The following is a 27928-nucleotide window of genomic DNA, read 5'->3' on the forward strand; positions in this document are numbered from 1 at the left end:
GCTCATGCAGATTTACTTCTTTCTTTGGGCTAAAATCTAATACTACCATGATTTATTTGATTTCTCAGATTGCTCCAGCTTCAGAGCCCGTGTCCTTCTGACATCTCCGATCCTTTTTTATTTTTATTTTATTTTTTGAGACAGGGTCTCCTGGAGCGCAGTCACTCGATCATGGCTCACTGCAGCTTCCACCTCTGTGCTCATTTCTGTCTGTGCATCTGCCCAAACACTTGTTGCTCATATTGACTTTACAATTCTAATTCGACTCCGCCAGCCCATGTCTCCCCTGTGCCTCTTTGTCACATCTCCCTGTGGTGAGACCCCGGGCCCGTGAGCCACCACTGGTTTCCTTGTCTGTTCTACCAGGTGTATGCGTGGAGAGGATTCAGAACTGTAACCTGCACCCCTCTGAGAAACTAATTCACCCACTGGAACAGTTTCTGCACAGTTATTTTTGTCTTTAACCTCATAAGCATCTAGTCATGAGCACTACCCCAAAACACCTCAGGTTGGCTCCCCTCTGTTCTCCCCCTCGTCACAGTCTGCAGTCCTTCCTGGGGTCCCGGCACCCTGGGTGTTTGCTGGTTTTAGGGTGCACACAGTGAAGTTTGCTCTCTGTGCTGTGCAGCACTGCAGGGTTGGTGTCCCCCACCCCGGGGCCACGCTGGGCAGCCGTCGGTCCACAGCCTTGGTCCGCTGCATGTCCTGGCCTTGGGCACTTTGGTGCTGGCTCATGTGTCAATGCCAGAGCGGTGAGGCCCTTCCTCAGCTGAGGCTCCCGACCTGCGATGATCCAAGCTCATGGCACCCACTCTCTGGAAACGTGGCCTTGCCTTCCTTCCGCTGCAGGGGCCACGGGAGCTGACACTTGTCAAGGGGAGTCTCAGGCCTGTCTCCTCTTTGTCTGGCAGTCAGGGCCGGGACCTGAAGCTGTGCCTGTGGGATCTGGCGGAGGGCAGGAATGCTGTCGTGGACTCCGTGTGCTTGGAGAGTGTGGGCTTCTGCCGGAGCAGCATCCTGGCCGGGGGCCAGCCACGTTGGACGCTTGCCGTGCCAGGGAAGGGCAGCGACGAGGTGAGAGCCAGCCCGCCTGAGGCCCCATGTTCTCCAAACAGCTGTGCTCAACCTCTGCACTTGGTTAGGAGGCACCTGCGCCCACCCACAGGACTCCATGGAGCTGCCCACCCGACGGCAGCTCCAGCAGCCGGGGCTGATGCACAGCCGGCTAGGCCTGGGCCTGTCCCCTTGGGGTGGCCTTGCTGATGAGCCATCCTCCTAGGGCAGTGGGAGAATCAGGAGGCGTTGGGGGAGGGGCCGGTGTTTTGGAGGCCTGGGCACCCAGCATGGTTCTGCACATGGAGGACAGCGGCATGGGATGGCCAAGCATGGAGGCCCGAGGCTGGCAGGAATGGCAGGGGTGAGACTGCTCAGGCCCTGAGGACCTTAGACCCAAGTGGGAAGAACGCTCCGGGGCAGCTGGCAGGAGGCGGTGGGAGAGAGACCAAGGCCCTGATGAAGTTGGAGGCCTGGGGAGGGCTGAGCCAGGGCAGCAGGGAGGGTGGTATCTCAGGGCACAGAACCAGGGCTGGGATGAGTGGGTGCAGGCACAAGGTGGTGATTACAGTCCCCAGGGGAAAGGTGAGCTAGGGAACACCCAGGGGGCTGGGGGGATCACCATGCAGGGAGGCCACTGTTAGGTGGAGCTTAGGCCAGAATGACCAGAGGTGTTGGTAACACAGGACTGGCCCAGCTCAACAGTGGTATCCACACCCCCAGTGGCACAGGAGGCAGGGTCTGCCAAGGGAGGGGTGCCCAAGATGTGTGGGGAGGGTGTCATAGTGGAGGAGGGTGTGGCTGGAGGCTCAGCTCTTGCGGGAGCTGAAGGGAAATCAGAGAAGAGCCCGTGAGTGATGACTGTCCCGCCTGGTGAGTGGGGCATGGTGGCCCAAGGGCGGGGCATGGGGAGGACATACCATGGAGTAGGGGGCGCACACTTGGGGGCTACTGTCCATGCCCACTGCCGAGTCCTCCCCATTCGCTGTGCCCCGGCAGTCTTTGGAGCTGGTACTGGGCAGGACAGCCCCCACGCACAGTTGGGCTTGGCCTCTGCCCAAGGAGAGTCGTTCTGTCTTCAGGCAGATCCAGTACAGAAATAATGAGATAGGAACAGGCATTTATTTGTTCATTGCATTTAAATAACCAATTAGGTGCTACATACACTTTTCTTGCCAATCTGCCAAAAACCTGTTACAAGTTGTATTTATGTGAGAAAGAGGGGCGTGCTTCCTCCCCCGGGACCCAAGGTCTACAGACCCACAGGAATGCTGCAGGAGTTTGAGTCAGCTCTTCCCTTGGCCTGCTGTCCTCCATGCGCTGGTCTCGGCCACGCCCAGGCTGCCAGCCAGCCCTCGGTCAGCCTGCGCTGCCCCCGGCCACACGTCCCCTGTGCTCAAGCCTGTCTAACCCTCCTCCTGGCTTTCAGCTCTCCCCGTGGGGCAGCATCTTTCTTTTCCCGGGGCAGCCTGTCTGGGGACCTCGCACATCCTGGGAAAACAGTTGCTTTCCACATTCCCACCTGGAATCTGTCAGACTGGGCGGGAGAAAGCCTCACTGGCCTGCACCCAGACAACGCCCAGGGAGCCGCACTCCTACCCCACTCGGCCGGCTGGGTGGCCACACTTGCCCAAACCTAACATTTTTCCTTCTGGAAACAAAAGTTGTAGTCAGGTGCCAGGCGGAAAGCTCATGGGTGTCTGTAGGAGGCTCCAAGTACAGGCGCAGGCAGGGGCGGCCCCGGGCTGAGGACCCAGGCCAGGTGGACGTGGTGTGTACCTCTGGTGCTCAGGCCCCGGGCTCACCGCTCCCCTGCACCCAGGATGTGGTTCAAGGCGCCGCCACCCCCGCTCCCTCCTGCAGCGCCCAGAGTGGGGCATCAGGGCTGCCCTGGGTTCTGCCCTCAGCGCGCCCCTCTCCTCCCATCTTTTGCCACTGCCCTCACTGGCCTGCTCAAGTCCTTTGCCCTTGATGTCCCCTCACTGTCCCCAGAGGGGTCTTTTTGAGCCCAAAATGAGACAGGCCCTCCCTGGTTGGGGACTGTGTATGGCCGTGTAGGCTGTGTAGCCAGTGCCTGCCTCCTCCGCAGCCCTCCCCACCCCACAGAGGCACAGGTGTGCTCAGGGCAGCTCCTCCTGCCCCTGGCTTAAGTCCCCTACCTCCCCACCCCATTAACTGCTGGAACTAGCCCATCCTCCTGATATGGCGACAAGAGGAACAGATCTTATTTTAAGAAATCTGGCACAGAGGAGTGCAAAAAGTAGGAAATCATAGTCCCAGCTACTCAGGAGGCCGAGGCAGGAGGAACCCAGGAGTTCGAGACCAGCCTGGGCAACACAGTGAGACTCCATCTCTGCAAAAAGTTAGCTGGGCCTGGTGGCCGCACACCTGTAGTCCCAGCTACTGGGGAGGCTGAGGTGGGAGGGTTACCTGAGCTCAGGAGTTCAGGGCTGCAGTGAGCTGTGATGGCACCAGCCTGGGTGACAGAGTGAGACTCTGACTTTAAAACAAAACAAAGCTTCTCAATTTAATATGGGGAAAACAGGTCGTGAAACGGGAAAAGTTCCCTTATCCCCTCCCAGGGCGTGCAATGGAGACGTGCTTTGCTTCCTTAGTGTCCCACTGCTCAAACCTCTAGGGGAGCATACAGACAGGCAGGCTGTGAGGCTCCGACCCCATAGCAGTGTCTAGGGGTGAATGTTTACACCTGAAGTCCCAATGGGTGTGTGTTACAGGGTGCTCTTTTAGTTTAGCTGTCCATAGGTGGGTTGTATTAGTCAGCTCAATTAGACCCTTGCCTTATTGCAAGGACAGAGGGCTTTCAGTATCCTGGGGTTCTTGCCTTGGTGTACCGGAAGAATTGGATCACACGTGGGCTTGGAGAATGAGTGCAAGGTTTTATTGAGTGGAAGTAGCTCTCAGCAGATGAGGGGGTCAGAAGGGAGATGGTTTTCCCCTGGAGTCAGGCTGCTGGGTGGCCTGAGCTCTCCTCCAACTGCCCGGCCAGATTCCACCTCGTTCTGCTGGTCGATGGCCTGCCAGCATGCTAACCTCTGTGGGTGTGTTCTTCCGCCGCTGTGCTCCCCTCAACGTCCTCTCAACGTCCAGCCGCTTGTGTCTCTGCTTGCTAGGGTCTTGGGGGTTTTTATAGGCACAGAATGGGGGCGTGGTGAGCCAGGGTGGTCTTGGGAAATGCAGCATTTGGGCGTGAAGGCAGGAGTGCCTGTCCTCACCTAGGTCTGTAGGCACAGGCCCGGGGGTGGAGCCCTTGCCAGGGGACTTCCCTTCCCAGCACTTCCCTGCCCCTCTCCTGTATCATTTGGAAATGTGGGGAGTGAGCCACACAGTGTGGTCTGCACCCTCGCAGACCCTCCCCACATCCCTGACGGTGGCTCTCACAGACCCTTCCTGAAAACAGCAAAGGGACAATGGTGGCAACACCCAATGACAGCTTGCCGCTGCTCCCTTAGCTGGGATCACGGAGGTGGCACATGGGTCATAACTCTGGTCCCTGCAGGCTGCCCTGGTGCCTCTAGCTCTTCACTCAGTGGCCATGCTGATTCTAAGAGGAGAAACCCTGTCCCGGAGTGGCTGTTACTTGCAGAAGACAAAGATCGGCTAAGCCCACCCCAGCTTCTCCTGGGTTCTCCACGTTCTTCTGTGCCAGGCTCAGTGGCACCTCGTCTTGGTTTTCGGACGTCAATGTTCCTGTATTTCCATGTTGCTAGAGCTTCTCCTTGAGCGGTTTTTCCGCAAGGAATCCTTGGTGTCCACAGAGACCTCTGTTTTACCCTCCTGCTTACCATTTTGGCCGGCTTTGGAGTTCAGGCTTGACAACCTTCCCCAGAGCTCGCAGGCTTGGTCTCACCGTCACTGAGCCTCTTGGTTCCTGACTGTAATCACCTCTCCCATTACTGAGTTCTTTTTTGCCCTCTTCATTATGCTGCTCTGTTCCCTGGGGGCCTCTTTTGTCAGATGGTTGGCTCCCCCTGAGGCCCCTGGTTTCTGGTCTTGATGGGCAGGAGCCTCTATTTGTGTGTGCAGGTGTGTACATGTTACCCATGCATGTGTGTGTGCATGCATTTGTGTGGGGCCTAGATCTGTGAGCCATCCCTGGTGCTGAGTGGGGCTGAAGCTCTGTGTTGGAGGCTGAGCTCCTGGTGCTGAGTGGAGCAGAAGCCCTGCTGTCAGAGGCTGAGCTCCTGGTGCTGAGTGGCGCAGAAGCCCTGCTGGCAGAGGCTGAGCTGCTGTGGGGGCCCCTGGCGAGAGCAGCCTGCCCAGGAAGCACCGTGGCCCTGGTCCGCATACTGGAGGTGGGCGCCTCAGCAGGTCTCTGTAGCTGGAAGGACCCGGCTGTGGGCCCAGCTCTCTGCCCTGCCCAGAGGTGACCTCAGCACACCCCCAGCATGCCTGTGGCAGATCTGGGATTCAGACTTGGAGTCCCGGGCCTGTTCTGTGTGGGTTAGTGAGGGCAGCAAGCTTCTCACCCACACAGGCACGGGCCCCTAAGACACGATCCCTCTGCCTGGCTCAGGAAAATAGAGGGGCCAGAGACCACTGGACCAACTGGTATGAGTTCTGCCTACTCAGAGCCCCCAGCCTCGGGGGCTCGGACTCCTCGTGTGTAAACTGGGTGATGCCCCATGTATGCCAGGCTCTGTCCAAGGTGGCTGTGCATTGATGTTATTGCCATGTTATCAGTAGCTCATTCCAAGTGGTTCCTATGTAAAACGTGCACCAGGAAGGAGAAGCAGACAGAGGAGAGAGAATCAGCGGGCTCTGTCAGGGGCCAGTGAGCTGCTCTTGCTCATACCTGGGGAAGTTCAGGGCTGGCTGAGCCTCCCCAGTTCCCAGAGCGAGGGCAGAGGGTGCAGGCGGACCTGGATTCCAGCAGAACCACCTGGCAGTCTGCTGCTTGTGGCCTCGGCCATCCCCTGACCTGGCTGTTCAGAAGATGTGTGACCAGCGAGCCTACACCCCACAAGCCGGCATGGCACATCTCCCAGCCCAGGTGTAGGGGGCCCCTGGCCTGTGTTCAGGGGACCTGGAATGCAGCCTCGATGCACAGGGCACACCGGGGTGCTGGGGGAGCCAGGTTTCCCGGAGCTGCCCTCAGAGGACGCACATCACATTGATTTCTGAAGTGGGTGGCAAATCGCTAGGTGCTCCTGGGTGAGTCTTAGAACCATGGCTACGCCTGAGATCACTCACAGTGGTTCGTATGTAAAACCTGCACCAGGAAGGAGAGAGAATCATCGGGCTCTGTCAGGGGCCAGTGAACCAGCCTCCTGCTCAGCCTGCACGGTAACGTCGGGAGAGGCCGGGGCAGCTGCCAGGCAGTGACCTAGGAACACTGTGAGTGTTTTGCAAAGGCCCATACAGCCTAATTAGGAGCCTGGGCTCCCAGGTGCCCACGGGGAGGGGAGCAGACAGAAACTCACAGCAGCCCTGGCTAATCGCCTTAAGAGTCTCTTGTTTGTATAGCGCAGACTCGACTTGGCGACGGCCCAAATCAACTTGTTTTCTTACTGTCAGGTTCAGATTCTGGAGATGCCATCCAAGACATCAGTGTGCGCCCTGAAGCCGAAGGCAGATGCCAAGCTGGGCATGCCCATGTGCCTGCAGCTGTGGCAGGTAAGGCCCCGCGTGCACCAGCCACGCCCTGCCGGCCACGCCCACGGCCATGAGTCATGCTCCATTCAGGATCTGATTTATCGTCAAGCCACTCAGGCAACACCCCACCCCCCCGCCGCAGGGAACCTGTGCAGCTGCCTCAGTGTCCCCACAGCCCTCTGCTTCCTGCTGCTGCAAGGGGCCTCCTGTCAGTGCCCCAGGAGAGGCCTGGCTTCAGCCAGCAGCAGTGGCAGCAGGTCCTCGTCCTTTGCAGGCTCCGGTGGGCTCACCTCGCAGCTCATGGTGCCCTCCAGTGAGCGGTGAGGAGGGGACAGTGGGGTCTGCCAGCACATCAGTACTTGGGCCCTGCTTAGGGCAGGGCGGGCCACGCTGACTAACTGCAGCAAGCCTGCACGGCCCCCGCTTTGCTTGGGATTAATTTTTGTTACTTCTTTGCCTCTTAGAGGCAGGAGTGGACTTAACACAATGACATTCCCTGAGGCCACATTTGGAATTTCTGATCCATGAACATTTCCTTCCTTCTCAACTGTTATTTGTGGTTAGACAGGGTTGGAAGGCATCAGCCAGGGCCCAGGTCGGGGTTGCTGGGAGGGACTCTTCTGGGCCAGCTGCCTCCATGCAGCACAGCTTCCTTGAGGCCAGCCTCCTCCCTCATCACCCTCCAGGCCAGTACTGGCTCAAGGTGTAGCTGCCCTCCTCGGGGCCGCTCATGTCCAGGGCTGCAGAGCAAGTGGTCCCGTGCATTCACTTGCAAAGAGCCCCTCAGCCCTGAGCTGCCTCAGAAGCCCACGGTAAGGGGTCACCAGCAGCACCCTTCCCAGGCCCTAAGTCATGCCAGGCACCCTCCTTTTCTATTTTATTTATTTATTTATTTTTGTGACAGAGTCTCACTCTCTCACCCAGGCTGCAGTGCAGTGGCGTGATCTCTGCTCACTGCAAGCTCCACTTCCTGGGTTCACACCATTCTCCTGCCTCAGCCTCCCGAGTAGCTGAGACTGCAGGCGCCCACCACCACGCCTGCTAATTTTTTGTATTTTTAGTGGAGACGGGGTTTCACCGTGTCAGCCAGGATGGTCTCGATCTCCTGACCTCGTGATCTGCCCGCCTCGGCCTCCCAAAGTGCTGGGATTACAGGCGTGAGCCACCACGCCCGGCCCAGGCACCCTCCTTTTCTGTTCGGCTCTGAGAACTGCCCTGGGCTGGGCCTTTACCAGGAGGTGACTCTGGCTCACTGCCTCTTTGATCTCCTCACGAGAGCGAGACTGGATGGGCCTGTGCAGTTTGTGGGCATCTGCGTGCCCTGCAAGGCCCACCAGGATGGGCACCCCCAGAGGCCCTGACCCCAGCTTTTCTCTCTGTCTACATGACCAGAAAGTGGGCGCCCCTTACTGCAGTCAGCTTCCCCCTGTGGTTTCTTGACTGAGAAGGTTCACTTGGAATTTGGGGTCTCCCGTGGGCTGATCCTGTGGTGCTGCTTCTGTGGCTGTGGACTTTTGGGGAGAAGCCCTCACAGGAGGCAGGGTGGCTTCCAGGAGGCTCACCTGAGATGATGAAACTCGGCGCCAGCAGGTTCATAGCCGGGCCACAGGGACTGCAGCGGAGCCTGGATCATTGGCCTCCATGTGCCCACACAAGGCTCCTCCAAGGGCTTGACAGAGGTTCCGCTGGGAGGAAAAATGCCCCCCAAGGCTGCAACCCCGCAGGCAGTGGGCAGGGCATCCAGGTCCTGGGGAAGGGTGTCCGAGTCTGCATGGCTCCTGTTCCACCCCTTGGGAAACATGGGTCATTGCACAATCATGTAAAATTCCAACAGAAAAATGCGTAGAAAGGGATGTACAAACTTGTTAAGGTAATTAAGGTAGTTGACAGAGGACAAATCATGTTTCTGTTGGTGATGGAGATCCAGCGTGAAGCATTCCGCTAAGAAAAGCCGACATTAACTCCACATGTTCCCTTTTCCATCCCCAAGCCTGAGGGTCGGATTATAATTTATCAATCCAATTGTGGCACAGTGGCCTGACTTGCTTTTTTTTTTTTTCTGAAACACCGAGGGTTTTCTTTTTTTGGGGGCAATCACATTTTTATTTTTTATTTATTTTAAAATTTTTTTTAATTTTTAATTTTTAGTGTATTCTTATTTTGCTCCTCTAAGCAGCTGACCTGCAACATAAGAATAATTGTTATTAATATATAAAAGGTCAGGACCTACGTCAAGCCTGAGGCAGTCACTGGCACAGCCCTCAGGGCAGGGGCCCCTCTAGTCAGCCCTGCCCTGCTTCTTGGGGTATGGTACATGGAGGGCTTCCCACAGCCCCCGACCTGCTGTGTCCCTCTGGGGCTGCCAGTCAATGGGAGGGGTACAGAATGAAGCCTGGCCACCAGGTCTCATCTGCGGGCAAGGAGGGGGCAGAGAAGAACAGGTCCAGGAGACTTCAGATCCTCTCCCCTGCAGAGGTCAGGCAGCATCAAGGCTGTGGGCACCGAAGTGCTCCAGCCACAAGAGGACTGCCCGGCCTGTGGTGTCTGTCACTGGGGGGCTGCAGGGACCAGGGGCATAGCAGGGGCTGGCAACCACAGGGCAAGCCCCTCCAGGCCAGGTTGGCTTCTGCTGCGGCCACCCTGTGGCACCACGACAGGCAGGTCAGTCACACACACAGTCCCTGCGTTGGCCATGGCATCTGAACTCAGAGGCAGTGGCTTCACACAGGCGCTAAGCTCTGAGACTGCCAGAAGGACATCGGTGATGGGAGCAGCCCCAGGCAGTCTCAGCTCCGGCAGTGGAGGAAAGTGCTGGGGAGGAGGGTGGCACAGGCTGGGAACAGGCACCACCACAGAGCGCTGCCTAAGGGGAGTGGGTCCAATGGGGAGAGTCTTTGGAGTCAGCTTCTGGGGCTGGCCTGCATTCCTGGTTGGGATGCAGAGTGTTCCCCGCTGCTCTCACCTGGCCCTCACCCACTGTGAGTTCAGACACACCGCTTACCAGGGGGAGGCCCTTCTAGGGAGCCAGGGCCGCCTGCAAGGAGCTTCTGTGCAGAGGGCATGGCGCCCATGTCGGGAAGGAAAGTACTGTGGGTCCCTGCACGCCTCATTTCCCAGCAGGTGATCTGAAAGGTGCCAACATGGAGCTCCTCCCAGGGATAAAACAGCACACGCAGCAGCGTGGCCAGGGCTTCTGCAGGGAGGGGCAGGGCGCTGAGTACACTCGGGGCCACGGGGCAGCCCTGCCTCCCAGAGACAGTGTGGACTCTGGCCACGGGGCATGACTTGGGACGAGGTCTGGGAGGAGGTGCCCCGGAAGAAGATGCACTGACCGCCACTTGCCTCATCCCGGAGCCTCACTCTTCTCAGTTTCGTCTGTGTGAACTCCGTTATTAGAACCCAGTGGTTTTACAAGTCTTTTCCAGGGACATGTATGAGGACCACTGGACCAGCTCTGGCCTCGGGTTCACATGCCCATGTCCTTCAGGGCACAGTGAGTGTCCTTCTGTCCCTGGCATGGCCATCCCCTCCAGGTCAGGGCAGTTGGCCTCGGGCTCCGGGCCTGGCTTCCCCGGTTCCCATCACCAGCCTTCTGATGCAGAGAGCCCTGGTCCTTGTGGTGTTTGAGGACTCAGCATCCCTTTGTTAGGCACACGCCCTGGTGCCTTCTGGCTCCCCTATGTCTCCTTGCTCAGCCATGCCAGGTTTCTCTGGGCTGTCATTCTTGGTGCCGGGGACTGACGGCTGTGTCCCCAGGGTGATGCGGAATCCTGCAGCGCTCTCCTCCTGCAATTATTCCAGAGGCTTAACAAACGAGGTGTCTGCCCAGGGCTTGGAGCCCTCTGACCTGCACCCTCATTCATCACAAGAGCTTGGGCGGCTCGCGCCAGGCTTCAGGGGCGGGGGCTTCGGCAGCCACGTTGACAAAGCACAGAGAGTTCATTTTTCATGGAGATGGAGCTCACGGTTTCTTCTGGCTGGCGGCTCTAGACAGGTGACCAGCCCCAATGAGTGGTGGCCACACATCTTAGGCCTGGGGAAAGGAGGCAGGAGGACAGGTCCCTGTGCATGGGAGAGGTGGAGAGGGTCGGCAGCACTCACAGTGGCTGGTGGGTGCCCAGCATTACCCCTTTGGGCAGAACCCGGGGTGGGCACATGCAGGTTGCAGGGCTGGTGAGAAGTGGTACAGCAGTGGGAGGCCTCGGGCTTGGCTCTGTGCCCTCCGCCCCATGTCCTTGGGGTGCCCTAAGGGCAGCCGTGCCAGTCCCATGCTGACAGCATCAGCCATCCAGGGGCTGTGTGGGAGGGCACTGGCGGTGCAGAGCTTCTGAGCTGTGGCAGCCACGTGGAAGACATGGGAAACAGCCCCAGCCAGCAGGAGGGGCAGGAGATTTCCAGAGCCCCTTCTCCCCTGAAACTCACTGGAGTCAGGGTCCTTCCAGGAGCTGACTGCTCTGCTGTTCCCCGCAGGCCGACTGCAGCCCCCGCCCACTCCTTCTGGCCGGCTATGAGGATGGATCGGTGGCCCTGTGGGACGTCTCTGAGCAGAAGGTGTGCAGCCGCATCGCCTGCCATGAGGAGCCCGTCATGGACCTTGACTTTGACTCCCAGAAGGCCAGGGGCATCTCAGGCTCCGCGGGGAAGGCGCTGGCTGTCTGGAGCCTGGACGGGCAGCAGGCCCTGCAGGTCAGTGCGCCAGGCCCCAGGCCTCATTTATCCTGCTCTGCACTAACAGTCTGATAGGCTGAAACAATATTTAGGCATGAAGAGGAGTTGTTGCAGATCCCTGGCTAATTAATCACTTGGAGGCGGGTGCAGGGGGGCTGTCCATGGCTGGCGCAGGAAGAAGGGGGCGTGGGCGCTGGCAGACCGTTCACATGGTTTGGGTTTCGCCCAGACCTCGGGTTCATGCCGTCACATCTTGTCCATCTAGAGAAAGGCACGCAGAGTCCAGGAATACTCAAACCCCTTTGTGAAAACTCAGAGGAATTTGGTCAGTAAGGAACTGATTAATCAAAAAAAAAAAAAAAAAAAAAAACCAGTGTGGAAAACTGCGAGGAGCTGCGGCCCCCGTGGTGGTCTGGAGCTGGCCCGAGGGAGGCCATTGCTCACGGGCAGCAGGAAAGCCCAGCAGAAAGGCTGGGAGGCCTCAGGGCCGCCTGGCGGTTTCTGAAGATCTTCCCATGCTGTCTCCTGGGCTCTCCTGGCTGGCATGGCTCGAGGGGCACCATGTTGTCCCTGTCTGGGCTTGTAGCTCCAGGGTGGCCTGGCCTACACGTGGCCCTGTTTGGGATGGGAGGGATCAGGTCAGGCTGGTGGGGGCAAGGGGATCCTCCTATCCAGGTCTCACTCTGGTGCAGGTCTCAGGGGCTGCAGAGACCATGGGGGATGAGGTGCTGGGTGTGGCCTGGGTACATCCTGGTTTCTGGGGGGTGGACAAGGAGCCCCCATTCACCAGAAGTCTTGGAGCCTGAGACTTACCCATAGCCAACGAGTGGTCAGATTGCCCAGTCTAGTGGGTGAAGGGCCTCCAGGGGGAGCTGCATGTCCCGTGAGGTGGCTACTGGCAGAAGCAGCAGCAGCTCCCGGCCTCACCAAGGACAGGGCCCGGGGCTGCCCTTCTCTGTGGGGCTGTGGTCCAGGCTGTCTGTATGACAGGAGGCCACAGAGAGGGCATTCCTTGGGCCCCCCAGGCAGGGCAGCCTTGCCAGCAGCCCTAGCAAGCCTGCTGCGCCTCATGCTTGCCCAGCCCTAGACCCTGTGGGGTGGGGAGGGCTCACCTCAGGTCCATCAGGCCCACCCCTGAGTGGGCACCACCAGAGTCTTTGAAGCGCATGGTAGAGCTGCGGAAGGACGTGCCCTGGTGAGACCAGGATACACAGAGGGGTGGGGTTCTGTGAGTGGCCCCAGTGCCCTGTGGGCATCACCAACCTGTGTGGGCACATGGTAGACTTGCAGGAGAGCTGTGTCTATCCGTCACCCATACATCAGCTGTCCTGGGGGTGGGGGCACAAGGCCGTGATGTAAGCGACAGAGCTTCTCATGTCTCCCTGGGAGGAAGGGTCTCCTAAGGCTTAGCAGGCCTGGGTGGTGGGTGGATGTGTCATCATCATGATGCCCATTCTTAGCAGCTAGAAGCTGAGCTGCTCTGGGTGCTGGGAGGCTGAGCCACTCTGGGTGCTGGGTCTGCATGTCTGGAAGGGGTGTCTCCCTCGTACTCCCTCCCTCCTCCTCAAGCCTGGCAGGGATCCTGCAGGGCTGCCCCCATGGGGTCCAGTGTTCACTTGGCACTGGCTTGTCCTTCACCAGCCTGACAGCGAAGGGCTGAAGACCCAGGCAGCTTCCCTGAGAGCCCCGGAGGGCTCTTCTCTGCAGTCCCCACCTCTGCGCCTAGGACCCCAGGAAGGGGCCCTCCTGCCGTCCTGGCCCAGATCTGCCTCGTCTCTCCTGGCGTGTTTGGGAAACAGCTGCTGGAACTTAAGACTAATTTATGGGGCATGTTCCAGTCCAGAGATGAACTTGACCGGATTGATGAATTGAAAAGTTAAAGCAAAAGGGGGACCAAGTATTAATGAATTGAAAAGTGAGAGCAGAAGGGAGAACCAGGAACAGGGAGTGGTTGGCGTGGCTGTGGCGTGCTGGGCAGGGCATCGGCCCGTGGTGCACATCGAAGGAGAGGCGCTTCCCCTGCTGAGCCCTGTGTGGCATGGGTCAGGAGGAGGCCTGGAGGGGACAGGCGACTCCGGGGACGGGACAGGGAGCCGGAGAGGCTGACGCGCCACCCTCTGCCCAATGTCACATCTTAACGTTGATCCTAGAGGCCCTGGAGATTGCAGGTTCTGTAAAGCCCCGGCCTCAGGGAAAGCCTCTGGGGCCGCTTTCGGAGGTGAGCTGCCTGAGAGCGTTCTTGCCGCCCGGGAGCAAGCAAGGTGACCGAAGGTCCTCAGCACCCACAGGTGTCCTCACCCACCGCCTGCACTATGACTCCTCGGCCAAGAGCCACGTGGGCGCGGCTGTGTGTCCCTCGTACCCTCTTGCCGAAGCTTCTCATGAGCCCAGATCAGTCTCCCCCCGGCGGGTGCTGGGAGTAGAGACGCGAATGAGGTTCCCGGAGCAGAGCATGGGTAATCGGAACCAGATGGTGGCCTCGCCGCACCACGCATTCCTGGCACCTGAGGTCATGCGCTACGAGAGCCACTGGTGGCCAGAGGTCCTTCCTGGAAGGCCCAGGTCCAGGCTGGGGCTTGGCCAGGGGCCGCGGTGGTGACGAGGAGGCTGCCCACGTCAGGATGCCACCTGAGAGTGCCTCGGGGGCGAGTGGTGACTGGAGCCCTGAGCCTGCCTTGTTGAGGTGGCTTTCCCGTGAGCTGTCGCAGTTAGAGCCTGCGTTGTCATCAGATACAGGTGGTACGCAGGCCCTCTCCCTCCCACATTTTGGGGTAGCGCCCACAGCCTTGAAGTGGGGACTGATTTACAGCCAGCCATATTCTTAGGCCTTTAAGTAATAATGAGGCTCCCCCACCCCAGGCAGCCTGGCCTGGGAAGCGGACCAACCGTGGCTCTCCCACGAGACATGGCCAGGTGTCCCAGCTGCGCTCCCATCTGCACAGCAGTGGTGGCTGCTGTGCCGTCTGCCAGAGGCTTCCCTTTAGAGGGCAGTAGCAGAGCTGCTGGGCAGCCAGGAGGGAGGCCAAAGGGCCCCGGGTCAGCTCCGTGTGCATCGCATCAGGAGGGGAGGCTTGTGCAGGGCGTGGACATGGTTCCATCTGCCATCAGGAGCACGGTAGTGCAGGGCCCTGGCTGCCGTCACTGCAGGGCCAGGACCAGTCCTCCTCTTCTTCAGGAACACAGGGCTGGAGCAGGCCCTAGTCTTTCTCCAGAAGGCCCCACCAGGCTTCCCGCATCGTCCTCATTTCCTGCGGGAAGCTGGTCCTTGAACCTGGTTTTCTTTACCTTGATGCTGTCACTGCTTTCTGAGAATGGCTGAGGTGGGTGTGGGGTCGCTCCTGTCCCTGCAGGCAGTGGCCGCCTGGCTGGTGGGTAGGCACAGCCAGGCTGCTGGGCAGGAGCTGGGCAGGAGGAACTAGGCATCTCAGCCTCCCACAGGTGAAGATCCCTGGTCAGGACTTCTACGGAAACCCCGCCACACACCTGTGGCTCCAGGCATTTGGCAGCTCTTTTCTCCCTGGGAAGGACCTGCCAGCAAATTCCTATCAAGAGGGCCCTGAGCAGGCCGCAGTGGCTTCCAGTGAGGCCCATGGCGTGGGGCCTGGTGTCCCCTCTCTACCACTGACTTAGGGCAGAGGTCACAGGAGAGAAATGGGTGACAGTGACGATGGCGTCAAATCAGCCTCCTGTTCTTCCCAGCCGCCAGTTCCTTCCCTGGGCCACTGTGTTCTGGTCCCTGAGAGCTGGGGAGGGGCTCCTGGGTCTGCAAGCACAGGCGGCGAACCCCACACGCATGACAGGTACATGCCAGCATCCCCTCACGGCCCCGTGCAGCAGGTGCTGGCCTTGACGGCCCCTTAGCCGGGTCACAGGGAGCCAAGTGGGGAGGCAGGGGCTGGTGTGAAGGGAGGGGAGGCAGCGCCGAGGCCGGGTGCTCTGGACACTGAGGCCAGCCTGGGCTTGCGGTTGCCAATCAATGGCTGTGTGTCGTGCTGCAGCACATTCAGCTGCTTGTGTGTGCACAGGCAGGATACCGCCGAGACCCCCAGAGCCAAGGTCTGCCAGGCAAGAGAGGTAGAGGACAGGCAGAGTGTCTGGGATGTGCTGGGACTGTGCTGGTTACAGTGTGCGGTGGGAGGGGAGGGGCCATGAGAGGGGTCAGGGCTGCAGGCCTTGGTAAGTCCATGAACCGGGGGGCCCCGGGCCCTGGAGAGGCCTTGAAAGGGCAGGATGATAGGCTTGCAGGGGCTTGGCCTTGAGAGACAAGCTGGTGTTGAGGTAGGACGGCAAGGTGGCTGAGGGCATGGCAAGGCGCTGACCTCACTGGCCAGGAGCCTAGAGCAGTGTCGGGGGCGCAGGCGGTGGTATCCCAGGCCGGGATGAGGGCTGCGCTGGCTGTGGGTTGTTTGGTGGCATCTCACCAGGCGAGGCTCCTCCCACCCCTCCTGGGGAAAGAATCTGGGTCTTGAATGGGTGCCTGATGTCACTAAATGATCTCACTACATCTCTCCGACTCATACAGGTTTTCTTCTTGAATCTGTTCATTGCATTGTTGGAGTTTTCTTAAACATTAAAACAACTAAAATCCTCAGTCTGTCCCTGAATCTCAGGGAAAAGTCTTGAAATCACCGCCTGCACCCCCCACCCCCCCAATGTGTGACATGTGCTCCACCCACTCTGCTGGGCTGGGCCAGAACTGCCCAGGGCCACAGACGGACCTGGACCTCCCTCTCCCACCACCTGCCTAGTGACAGGAGCCCCAGGCTCAGGGAGCTGGTAGGGAGCGTCCCCTCTTCTCCCGATGGATGGACACATTTGGGCGGTGGAGGTGGGGGGTCGTGAGTGACTGTAGGCTGGTCTTTGCCTGCACCATTACTGGGCAGTTATTTTCTCTGCCCGGGTTGTTTTCTTTGTGGACTAATTTAGGTTTCCTGATTTGGGGAATTTTTCTAGGAATTTGTCTGTGGGCATACAAATCCTCAAGGTTGTATTCCTAGTGACCTTTTTTGGATTGCTTGTGATGATTGTTTAAATTTCTGCCGCATTCAAAGCTCTGTCCCTGCTTTATTCCTGATCAGTCTTGTATGTGTTTGTCCTTGAGCATTTCTATCTTTCTGTTCATTGTTTCTGTCCTTGCCATGCTCTCCCTCCATCCCATGTCCCCTGGGTTGCATCTGCTGCCCTGCCTGAGGTCAGGTGCACAGCCCATCGGCACTCAGCCTTCCCTTGCCAGCCCCACATGGAGCCTGTTTCCACAGGTGACTGTCCAGCTGGGCTCCCTGGTGCAAGAAGACATTGTCTTCCTCCCCTCACTTCCAGGCAGACCCCATTTTTATTATTTTTTTTCCATATTCCTCATTTGACACAAAGACCCCATTTTTATTTGTTCTCTGGCTGCTGAGTTAATTAGAATGTTTTTATGGTTCTGAATGTTTGATTTTTTTCCCCCAGTTATTTTTTAGTTTTCAATTTCTAACTTAATTAACATTGTGGTCTGGGAACAAGGTCTGAATGATATCAGTTCTTTGAAATGCGGGGCTGTCCAGTTTTCATAAGCATTGCACATGTGCCAGGGAGGCGGTGCTGGTTGTCAGACGCCCCGCTGCACACGTGAGCGCCAGGCCCGTGTCCACTGATTCTTAGGCCTTTAAGACATCCTGCAGGTGACCAGGGTCCCCAGCAGGCGCAGACAGGCCTGTCCTGTTCCCTTTTGCTGGGGCCCTGTCTGTATTTGCTTTATGCACTTTGAAGCTGGCCTAGGAACATGCCAGTTTAAAATGGTGATTTCCTGGTGAATGAGGTCTTTTCTTCATTCCCCTTCATCATCTCTAGAAAGGACATTTGCCCCAAAGCCTATTTTTCCAACTATTAATATGGCTCAGTCCAGGTTTCTTTTGGTCACTACTTCCCTTTATAGCCTTTACATTTTAATCATTTTACCTCCAACCTTCCTGGCCCTCCAGGTGTAGACACATCTCTTATGGAGCCAGTTCTCACGTCGATGGTTGCATTTCATGTGTGAGCGTTGCCCTGGGCGTTCTTACATCTGAAGACCTCCTCTGGAAGCCAAAAAGCGCATCCTTTATGGATTCCTCGGGCAGGGGCCTCTTGGTGGCTGTGCTGGTGGCCTCTGATGCACGGGCCTGGATGCCGAGGGGCCGTTCTCTGAGCAGCAGCAGCTGCTGGGCCATGGGTCTAGGTCCTGCCACTTCCCTGGGCTGCTGAGAATTCAGCTCCCAGCCTGGCCACCTTCCATGTGACTCAGTCTCATTGGCTTTGACTTACTGTGTCTTCATTTTAATTCAGTTCAGAATATTGTGATTTCCTCTTTGATCTGTAGGTTCCTTGGTGGGGGTATGTTATTTAATTTCCAAATATTCGTTGATTTTGTAGCTATATCTTTAATCTAGCTTAATTCTGTTGTCAGTGAATGCACGCAGTGCAAATGCAGTGTTTAGAAATTTATGGAGGCTTGTTTTCGACCCAGCACATGGCGTGTCTCAGGGAGTGCACCACATGGACTTGAAAGGAGCGTGTGTTCCGCAGTTGTGGGGTGGAGCCTTCCGTCAGCCTGACCCAGGTCAGTGGACGTGGTTCCAGTCTTTAATATCCTTACCGATCTTTTGGTCTAGTTTTTTTTTGTTTTTTTTTTTTCGTTTTTTTTTTTTACCAGTTACGCAGAGAAGGCTCTTAAAATCTTTAACTGTGATTGCAAACGTGCCTGTTTCTTTGTCTCTGCCAGTTTTGCTTCATGAGCTTTGAAGCTCTGGGGCTGAGTGTGGGTATATAGGTGCTGAGATGTCACCTCGTCTTGGTGCAGAGCCTTTTTCTCAGCACAAAGTATCCCTTGTCTCTTGTAATGCTCTTTGTCTTGAAGTTGGCTTTGTCTGATACTAAACAGTAGCATCGACTTTCTTAGGTTTGCCCTTTGCATTTTTCTCCTTGCTTCTACTTTCAACCTGTCCTGACCTCTTGATATTTAAAAAGCATCTTTTATTTTATTTTATTTTATTATTTTATTTTTTTGAGACGGAGTCTCACTCTGTCACCAGGCTGGAGTGCAATGGCGTGATCTCGGCTCACTGCAACCTCCGCCTCCCAGGTTCGAGTGATTCTCCTGCCTCAGCCTCTCGAGTAGCTGGGATTACAGGCACACGCCACCACACCCGGCTAATTTTTGTATTTTTAGTAGAGACGGGGTTTCACCATGTTGGCCAGGATGGTCTCGATCTCTTGACCTCTTGATCTGTCTGCCTTGGCCTCCCAATAAAAAGCATCTCTAGCAGACAGATGTGTCTTGCTTTGTGATGCTTTCTGACAATCTCTGCCCTTTAACTGGTGCACTTAGTCTGTTTGCATTCACTGTAATTATTGACATGTCTGGGATTAAGTCTAACACCTCTATACTTATTTTCTACTTGTCGCTTCCATTTTTGACCACTTTTCCTCCTTTCCTACCTTCTTTTGTGGTAATCAAATATTTATTTTTTAGTATTCTGTTTTGTTTCCTCTCTTGGCTTCTTAGCTAGACCTCTTGCCACTTTTGTTCCTAAGTGGTTGCACTCCAAGAGTGTGCAACCTTCTCAAAGCCTCCTTAGAATCAGTGTTGCTCACATCCCGCCTCACAAACATGATGACCTTGTGCTGGTGCAATCCCTTCTACTCACCCTTTTAGTCTTTCTGTGACTGTTGTAATCTACTTGACATCTACACACATTCAAAACTGCACCTTACGATATTAGTTTCCCTTTTCTTTGAGGCAAGGTCTTGCTCTGTCACCCAGGCTGGGGTGCAGTGGTGCAATCACAGCTCACTGCACCCTCAAACCCCTGCCTCAGCCTCCCGAGTAGTTGGGACTACAGGCACCTATCACCATGCCTGGATAAGTTTTTGTAGAGATAGGGTCTCACTATGTTGCCCAGGCTGGCCTTGAACTCCTAGGTTCAAGCAATCCCACAGGCTGGGATTAAGGGCATGAGCCACTGCATTTGGCCAGTTTTCCTTTAAATCATCAGTTTTAAAAAAAAACTTACAAGAAATAAAAAACATAACATGTTACATTTACTCACCCCTTTGCCATTTCTGGTGCTCATCCTGTAGACCCAAGTATCTTCTCACATTTTTTTGTAGTGCAATTCTGCTGGCAAAAAATTCTCTAGCTTTTGTTTATCTAAAAAATGTCTTTATCACCCTCATTTTTACAGAATCCTGGCTATGGAATTTAGGAATGATAGTTTTATTTTTCTTCATGCCCTGTAAAGATGTTCCATTGTTTCTGATGAGAACTCGTGATATCCTATCATTCCCATGCATGTAATATGTCTTGCTCCGTGGCTGCTTTCAAGATTTTTTTTTTTTAATCTGTGGTTTTCAGTAGTTTGACTATCATGTGCCTAGATAGATTTTTCTTCTTGTCCTGATTGGGTTCTGCTGAGCTTTTCATCTGTATATTCATCTATATATTAAAATTGAGAAATATCCAGCCACTGTTTTTTCTTGACCATTTTCACTTTCTCCTCCTTCTGGGGCTTCTATGAGTTACACAGTTTGATAGCATCCCACAGCCCCCTGAGGCTCTGTTTGTTTTGGTTCAGTCGTTTTTTCTCTCCTCTTCAGATTGGGCAATGTCTGTTGATCTGTCTTCTAGTTCACTGACTTTAAAAAATATATATTTTCAATCTACTGTTAAGCCTATTCAATACATTTTTCATTTCAGTATTGAGCTTTCCAGTTCTATATTTTCTATTATGACTCTTTTTTATAATTTCCATTTCTCTGCTAAGAGTTCCTATTTGCTCACTCAAGACAATTTTTTGGGTAATTATTTGAATACACTTTCATTTTTTTTTGAAGGAAAATTTGTATTATTTTAATTATTTTAATGTACAGAAAACTCAACAGTGTACATTTAACCCAGTTTAGTGGCAAGTTCTTTAGCCTTTGCCTTTTCGAGCTTGGCGATACAAGCCACAGACTTAGGACCCAGGACGTTGCCACCCCAGTGACAGCGGATCTCATCGTTTCTGTCGTTGTAATTGGTCCTGATAGCTTCCACCAGCTTAGCCAAAGCGGCTTTGTCTTGCGAGTTCACCTGTGTGAAGGCGACAGTGGTGCAGGTCTTCCTGTGGACTAGATGTCCCAGTCTTGCCTTCCCCTTGATAATGCAGTAAGGGACCCCCATTTTACGACACAAGGCAGGCAAGAAGACAACCAGCTCGATGGGATCCGCATCGTGTGCAATCACCACCAGCTGAGCTTTCTTGTTCTCCACCAAGATGGTGACGATGTTAACTCCTGCTCGAAGGACAGGTGGTCTCTTGGTGGGGACGTCCCCTTTGCCAGCAGCTTTCTTCTCGGCCCGGGCCAACAGTACTCTGCTTCTTCTCTTGCTTTGTCTCTGGTCTGTACTTGTGGGCCAGCTTAAGCAGCTGAGTAAGCTGTTTGGCGATCCAGGGCCTAGGTGAACTGTTTAATCGCAGGAGGCACTTTCAGCTGCTTATAGAGGATGGCTCTCTGCCCCTGCAACCTGATATAGCAGGGCCATTTCACAAAGTGGGTGAGGTCTCTTTTGGGCTGGATGTCCTGTCTGATGCCAAAATTCTTAGGCCTTTTCTCAAACAGGGCATTCACCACTTTCTTAGCCTCCTGCTTCTTCACGACAGCAGGGGCCGGAGCCACCTTCTTTCCCTTGGCCTTCTTTCCTTTCAGCATCTCGGGCGGCAGGAAGAGAGAGCTCCTTTCATTTTTTAAACATATTTAAGTAGTTTCTTTAAAGTCTTTATCTGATATGTTCAACATCTCTGCCATTTTGGGGTCAGTTTCTATTAACTGCTTTTTCCCCTTGACTATGGGTCATATATTCCTGCTTCTTAGCATGTCTAGTAATTTGCTGTTTGTGTGCCAGACATGGTAAATGATATATCCTGAATCTCTGGGTTCTGTTATTTTGCTCTGAAGAGTGTTTGCTTTCATTCCGGCATGGAGTTCAGTTACTGACTATTCACCTTGAGCTTGTGCAGGCTTGGCTTTTGGCTTTGTTAGGGCAGGTCTGTGGAAAGTTCATTCCCAGGCTTGTTAAGTGGGGTGGAACTCAACTTCCAAACTCTGCCTCTCCTGCAGACCTTGTCAGGGCTTGGTTTCTAGTTTTGTTCTGGTAGATCTAGGGTAGGCCATACTCTAAGATAGAATCCTATTCCTGAAGTGAAGCCATTCTGTTAGCTCAGCTGGTCTCAGGCTGTCACATAGTCTTCACACTCAGGCTGACTGGACCCCCAGCACTGTTGACCTCTTGAACTTGTTCTGTTTAACTGTGCAGCTCTGGTAAGCCCTGTGGAGTCCACCATGAGCATGCACAGTCCAGGCCTCACACAAGACTCATAGGGGACCCCTCAGACAATCTTCAGCTGCCTCTGTTCCTTTGCCTTGCCCCATGGATTTCAGCCCTCTGGCTGCTGCAGATTATGATCCCTGCCTCCTCAGCTTAATGTGACCACTATGTTCTGCCTGGACTTCATGCTCATGGCATTGTCTCCAGGCAGAGCGCTGTGGGGGCATTTGGGAGGCCCACCTCATCAGCTGCCCTTCTCTGCCTAGTGTTTCCTGCCTGTAAACAGTTGCCTTGTGTATTTTGTCCACTTTTTATGGTTGTTTGCAGCAAGAGGACTAGTCTGGTACCAGTTTCTCAATTATAGACACTTTCCTATTGTTCTTGCTTTATGGATGATATGTCAGTTTACTGGCTAAACAGATATTTACAGTTATTTTGGGGGATGGGGAGCACAAGGTCTTGCTCTGTCACCCAGGCTGGAGTACAGTGGTATGATCACAGCTCACTGCAGCCTCAAACTCCTGGGCTTAAGCAATCCTTCCACCTCAGCCTCCCAATAAGCTGGGACTACAGGTGCATGCCAGCATGCATGGCTAATTAAATTTTTTTTTTTTGTAAAGACAGGATCTCTATATGTTGCCCAGGCTGGTCTTGAACTCCTGGGCTCAGGCAGTCCTCCTGCCTTGGCCTCCCAAAGTGCTGGGATTATATGGCTCTTCATTGGGAATTGTACTCTTTGTCATTGTTAAGTATTTTATATAATCTTACCTAATACTTTGGCCCTGAATTCAAATGTTCCTATTATTCAGATTACCGTGTTCTTCTTATTTGCATTTTCCCAGTATATCTTTGCCAAGAGTTCCTTTGGCATCTCCCTTGTACACAGCATAGATTTTAGATTTTACTTTGAAATTCAATCATAAACCTAGACTCAAATGATCTTCCAACCTCAACCTCCCAAGTAGCTGGGACTACACGACCACACCTGGCTAACTTGTAATGTTTTTTAAAGACAGGGTCTCACTCTGTTGCCCAGGCTGGAGTGCAATGGTGTGATCTTAGCTTACTACAGCCTCAAACTCCCAGCCTCAAACAATCCTCCTGTCTTTGCCTCCCAAGCAGCTGGGATTACAAACATGAGCCACCACACTCAGCCTGTTGAGTATATTTAGATCTTTTTTTTACTTTATGCAGCTATACAAGGAAACATAGGCACCTACAGTGAGGTGGGAGAGGAGAAGGAAATAATGCTATTTTTGTCATTACTTATGGTGGGGGGGTTCTCAGATAATCTCTCGGGGATGAGGTTGACTATTATATCTTTGGCCCCAAAGGACAAAAGCTGAGTTAATCAGTGAACTTAACAACCATCCCATCTCTCTCAGTGCCTCCTATATTTCTGTGAGTTATATAACTGGTTCCATAGCCATAATCCCCATATTGTCTTAGAGCTGATCCTATAGGCAAGTGGGTCCAGTGCTCCCTGCCAGACCATTTGCTGCAGTTCTCCAGTTATCTCTTATGAGACTGGAGTTAATCTTCTAGTCCTTCAAGAACAGCTTATGCGTGCAGGATTCTCTGAGTTCTTACATGTTCAGAAATGTTGGTCTGTTGTTTTTACAGTTGAGCGACAGTTTGGCTGGATATAAAATACTTGGACCTCGCTTTCCTCCTCAGCCTTGCAGGCATCACTCCGTCATCCTTTGGCACCTATGTGGCTGTGGGGCGTTCGGAGGACGGCCTAAACGGCACCCTCATCATCAACATGGTCTTTTTGTCTGGCCACCAAAAGTTTTTTAGCTATGAAGTCTAATAATTTTATTAGAGCTTATCTTTTTTTTTTTTTTTTTTTTTTGAGACAGGGGCTCACTCTGTCGCCCAGGCAGGAGTGCAGTGGCAGTGATCTCAGCTCACTGCAACTTCCATCTCCTGGGCTCAGGTGATCCTCCTGCTGAGTAGGTGGGATTACAGGCACATGCCACCACCCCCAATTAATGTTTTAAAAAATTCTTACAGAGATGGAGGTCTTGCTGTTTTACTCAGGCTTGTCTCAAACTCTTGGACTCAAGCAACCCTCCCACCTCAGCCTCCCAAAGTGCTGGGATTACAGGCATGAGCCACCATGCCCAGCACATTCTGCTCATTCTCCATCATTCCTGCCTTTTGTGTCTGGCTGTCCTGTTAGGGTCGCTGCTGCTGCTGCTGACTCTCCTTCATTGCTTTGAGTTTTTCTTCCATTTCTCCCCTGCGCTCTGGCAGGTCAGCTTTCCTCCTCTGCGTTCTGCTGCTTTGGGTTCTGGTTTTACAGAGCAGATGCAGAGCCAGAGCTGAATTCATCAAGTTTTCTTTTGTTAATTTATGACAGCACTGCTTGGTGACAGTTTCCATTGGCCTCTGCTGAATGTTGCCATTGTTTTTCCTGTTTCTTCTTCCTTTTTCCTTGTGCTATCTCTGCAGAGGTGTGTGATTCTCAACTGAGGGCAGCGTGGCCCCATCAGGAGGCCCTTAGAGAAAACGGTGCTGATGGAAAGCTCGCAGTGCATGGGGCTGATTTGGAAGGAAGTGGCCCTTGTTGCTTGTCATCATGGTGGCAAAGTGCCTCTATCATTCAGTGTGTGGGCACAGAGGTGCCAAGTGCCCTGCAGCACATGGGACAGCCCTGTGGAACCAAGAAGTGCGGTGGCCACAGAGGCAGCACTAATCCCCCACCTCCCAGCTCCCTACTCGCTGTAGGAGAAGAATGTCAGGGAGGGGTCAGGGCAGGAGGCTTACTGTGCACCCAGCGCGGCCCAGGAAGAGGCCAGCACTCTGACGGCCCCGTGCACATAGGACCTGCCTGTGTGGCTCCGGGTCTTGTGCAGTGCCCCACCCCCTCTCAGAACCCAGCCGGGGATGTTGCCCCCACCGGGCAAGGTGCACTGTGTGGCTCCTGCCGCCTCCAGGGCGTCTCCCCCTCGTCCCCCCCCTCATCCTGCCAACCCCCCACTGGGTCTTGCTCTTGGCAGCACTCCCAGCCCTGTCGAGCTTGGGGGTTCACATACCTCAGGGTTTTGCTGAAGATGGACTTTGTATTTCTCACCCTCGTCAGCTTTGGGTGGTTGTGAGGTTCTTCTGGGAGGAGTACCAGCGTTCTGCTGCCATCAAGCCCGGGACATGGCCTCTCGCTAGGCACTAGGGTGCAGTGGCTTCCCCGGGGTGAGGGGCCCTGGGACCCAGCTCCTCTCCTGCAGCTGGGACCTCCCTGTCTCTGCTGCTCTCTGACTGGGGAAGGAGTTGGTCAGAGCTGGTGCGAGGAGCAGCAGGGCAGGGCCAAAGAGCACTCTGAGGGGAGGGCTGGAGTCCCTCATCGTGGCCTTAGGAAGAGTGGGAGGTCAGCTGGGTGGGAGTGTGTGGCCCTCACATCCCAGGCCTGTGGGCCTGCGTCTCTCCTGGTTCCAGCTGCAGGTGGGGTGCCAGGGGCAGCACTGCCTCGTGGGCTTAAGGAATGGCCTAACACCTCTCCCCACTCTCACAGGTGCGTGGGACTCATGAACTCATCAATCCCGGGATCGCCGAGGTCACGATCCGGCCAGACCGCAAGATCCTGGCCACCGCAGGCTGGGACCACCGCATCCGTGTGTTCCACTGGCGGACGATGCAGCCGCTGGCCGTGCTGGCCTTCCACAGCGCCACTGTCCAGTGCGTGGCCTTCGCCGCCAATGGCTTGCTGGCCGCGGGCTCCAAGGATCAGCGGATCAGCCTCTGGTCACTCTACCCACGCGCATGACTCACCCAGTCCCTTCCCGGGAGACGAGAAGGGCGGGCAGGGAGGTGGGCATCAGGCCCCAGCCTTGACCTGAAACCTCAAGGGCCTCTGAGGAATCAGCAAGTCATGGCCCAAGGACCATGGAGTCCCCGCTGTCTTCACGAGGTTGGTGTTTCCTTTTGTGGAGTGCCTTATCACAGGACGGTGACTCTGGGGGCCAGCCAGAGCCCTGGCCATCCGAGGCCTGCAGGAGACGTTGGCTTGGGCCTGCTGTGTTGCCAGCTGAGGGTATTTTATAATAAATTTCCATTGCCAAGTTGCAGGCTTGAGGTGGGAGCTCCCTGAGGAGGCCCTGGTCCCCCACTTAGCATCGGTGCCCTCAGACCCCCACCAGGCAGGATGCTCAGCCCCACCCTCACACCTGCTATTGAATGGGCCACCTCGAGTGTGGATTTCCTGGGCCAGGCCTCAGGAGATGATGGGCCCCAACCACAGCTGCCTGTCGATGTCCACATGACCCCTCACCCCGAGGAGGCCAGGAGCTCCCAACACACAGGTTGAGGCCAGGGTCAGGATCAGGAAGTAACTGAACTCCCTAAAGAGTGAAGCAGAGAAAGGTGCCTGTGAGGGACGGCAAGGGGAGCTTGCAGCGCACAGGGCCAGGCCCGATGTGGGATCCGGGAGGGCACGCCTGCCCAGAGAGGGAGCAGTGGGGAAGGCGCGCAGGGTGCGCCTCCAGGTGAGTGCTGGGCAAAAGGCACGAGAGCAGCGAGGGAGTGTGACAAGCACCGCCTCACAGTGGCCAAGACCACAGTCACAGCTGCGGCTGCACACAGGGCGGCCCCCAGGACACAACACAGCAAGAACAGGACTTAGCAGCCAGAGCCTCACACTGCATGCAGCCGGGCCCAGCCTGGTCGGTCGTCTCCTCCTAAAAGCGGGTGTTGATTGGGAAAAAACCGTGACCCTGAATATTGGAGTGGGGCCCATGGGCAGATCCAGAGAAGCTGGGACCACAAACGCCTGTGTCTGCCCGGACTGCCGGAAGAGCCCCTTTAGCTGAAGGCCCAGGGTGGCCTCCCTTGAGGCAGTTGCCCTGTAAGGCCCTGCCGATGCTCCTTGGGACCCCCACCTGGGCTTGTAGTCCTAGAACTAGACTCAAGTCCAGCAGGCCCCCGGGATGAGATACAGAGGGTGACCCTGAGAGGGGCACCAGCCTCCTGCAGGACCATGTGGCATTTCCAGGTTTCTAGGCAGAAATCTGAACATGTGTGGGATGCATCGGAAGGGTGTGGGATCCAGGTGGCCGGAGCAGGGGTGGATCAGGGGAGTTCCTGGAACAGACCTGCCAAACGGAGGGCTGGACTGGGCGCTGCAGCTTGGGGCCAGGAAGGCTCCAGCGCCGGGCTGGGGGTGGGGGGCTGGATTACAGCCTGAGGGTGGCTGCACTGAGTGAAGTGGACGTGGCCAGCTGCCGTGGGGTACGGCCGAGGAGGGCTTCCAAGGCCTGGGGATGGGGGTGTTGGATTTGTCAGTGAGACCTGCGCACCCACTGCAGGGGGTCCCAAGGCCGTGCCTCCCAACCCCACTGTGAGGAACATGGTTGCTGGGGGGCCCGGAGTCCTCGAGGAGTCCTGTGACCACACTTCTCTGTCGGTCAGAGGTACCATGGGGACCGTTCCACCAAACAGGAATGTCAGTGCTGGCCGGGAAAGCAGCCCCTGGCCCAAGCTTGGAGACCGCCCGGCTCAGGTACTGGCCTGGCTCCGTTGGACAAGGGTGGCCACCAGGTGCCCAGGACCTTTGGAGAGGGGGGCCCTGCTGCTTCTCCTCGAGTGTCCTGTAGCCTCCAGGATGTGTAGGGCACTCTGGGAGGGATTTTCATATCACTGAGGTGTCAGGGAGGGGAAGGGTCCTGGGTTTAGGCTGCAGTGACTGCAGATGCTGAGGGAGCTGCGCCCTGGGTGCTCATCACAGGCTGTCACGGCGAGGGAAGGTGTCAGTTTCTGAGATCCCCACGACAGCAGCAGGGTAGGTGGAGTGGGAGTTGGCTTTGCAGTTTCCCTGCATGCCCTTGACAGCCTTGCCAAAGGCACATCTGCCCCGCCTCAGCTCCCACCCTGAGGGTTCTGGGCCTCTGCCCCTTCCCCTGTTTATGTCCCTGTCATCTTTGGCATCCCACAGCCACGAGGCGTGTATCCCACAAGAGGGCCCAGGTGTGCGCGCCAGCATGAGGTTGGCGAGTGGCGCTGCCTGCCGGTGTCTTACCTAGAGGCCATGAAGAGCTGTGGGCAGGGATGTACAGACCCTGAGTTGGCCCCTGGCCCTCGTGCTTTCAGTCAAAGGCACAAGCAGGGTGGATGGCAGGCAGCTGCCCCCTAGCCTGGCCCTGAGCTGCCTGCCCCAGGCCATGTGGCGTTGAGCAGTGTCCAGGCACATCTTGTTCTGAATCTCAGTGTGCAGGGGTGGAGTCAGGGGACAGCATGAGTCCTGCATGCCTAACACAGCCCTCAGCCCTCCAG

General features: G+C 55.6%; 1 protein-coding gene and 1 pseudogene across 3 annotated transcripts in view; one reads left to right on the plus strand and one right to left on the minus strand.

The window, feature by feature from the left end:
- GNB1L (G protein subunit beta 1 like) overlaps nt 1–25722 on the plus strand; it is a 66515-nt gene extending 40793 nt beyond the window's left edge. For all 3 annotated transcript variants that reach the window (XM_063662850.1, XM_054469230.2, XM_063662851.1), the window contains 4 exons: nt 912–1074; nt 6589–6687; nt 11137–11352; nt 25176–25722. In XM_063662850.1, the coding sequence (XP_063518920.1) occupies nt 912–1074; nt 6589–6687; nt 11137–11352; nt 25176–25427 (730 nt within the window). In that variant the 3' untranslated portion in view covers nt 25428–25722. The remainder of the gene's footprint in view (nt 1–911; nt 1075–6588; nt 6688–11136; nt 11353–25175) is intronic.
- On the minus strand, nt 16749–21113 carry LOC134739264 (large ribosomal subunit protein eL8-like; annotated as a pseudogene).
- Nucleotides 25723–27928: the final 2206 nt, after the last annotated feature.

Source organism: Pongo pygmaeus, chromosome 23 (genome assembly GCF_028885625.2).
Source record: "Pongo pygmaeus isolate AG05252 chromosome 23, NHGRI_mPonPyg2-v2.0_pri, whole genome shotgun sequence".
Lineage (NCBI taxonomy): Eukaryota > Metazoa > Chordata > Mammalia > Primates > Hominidae > Pongo > Pongo pygmaeus.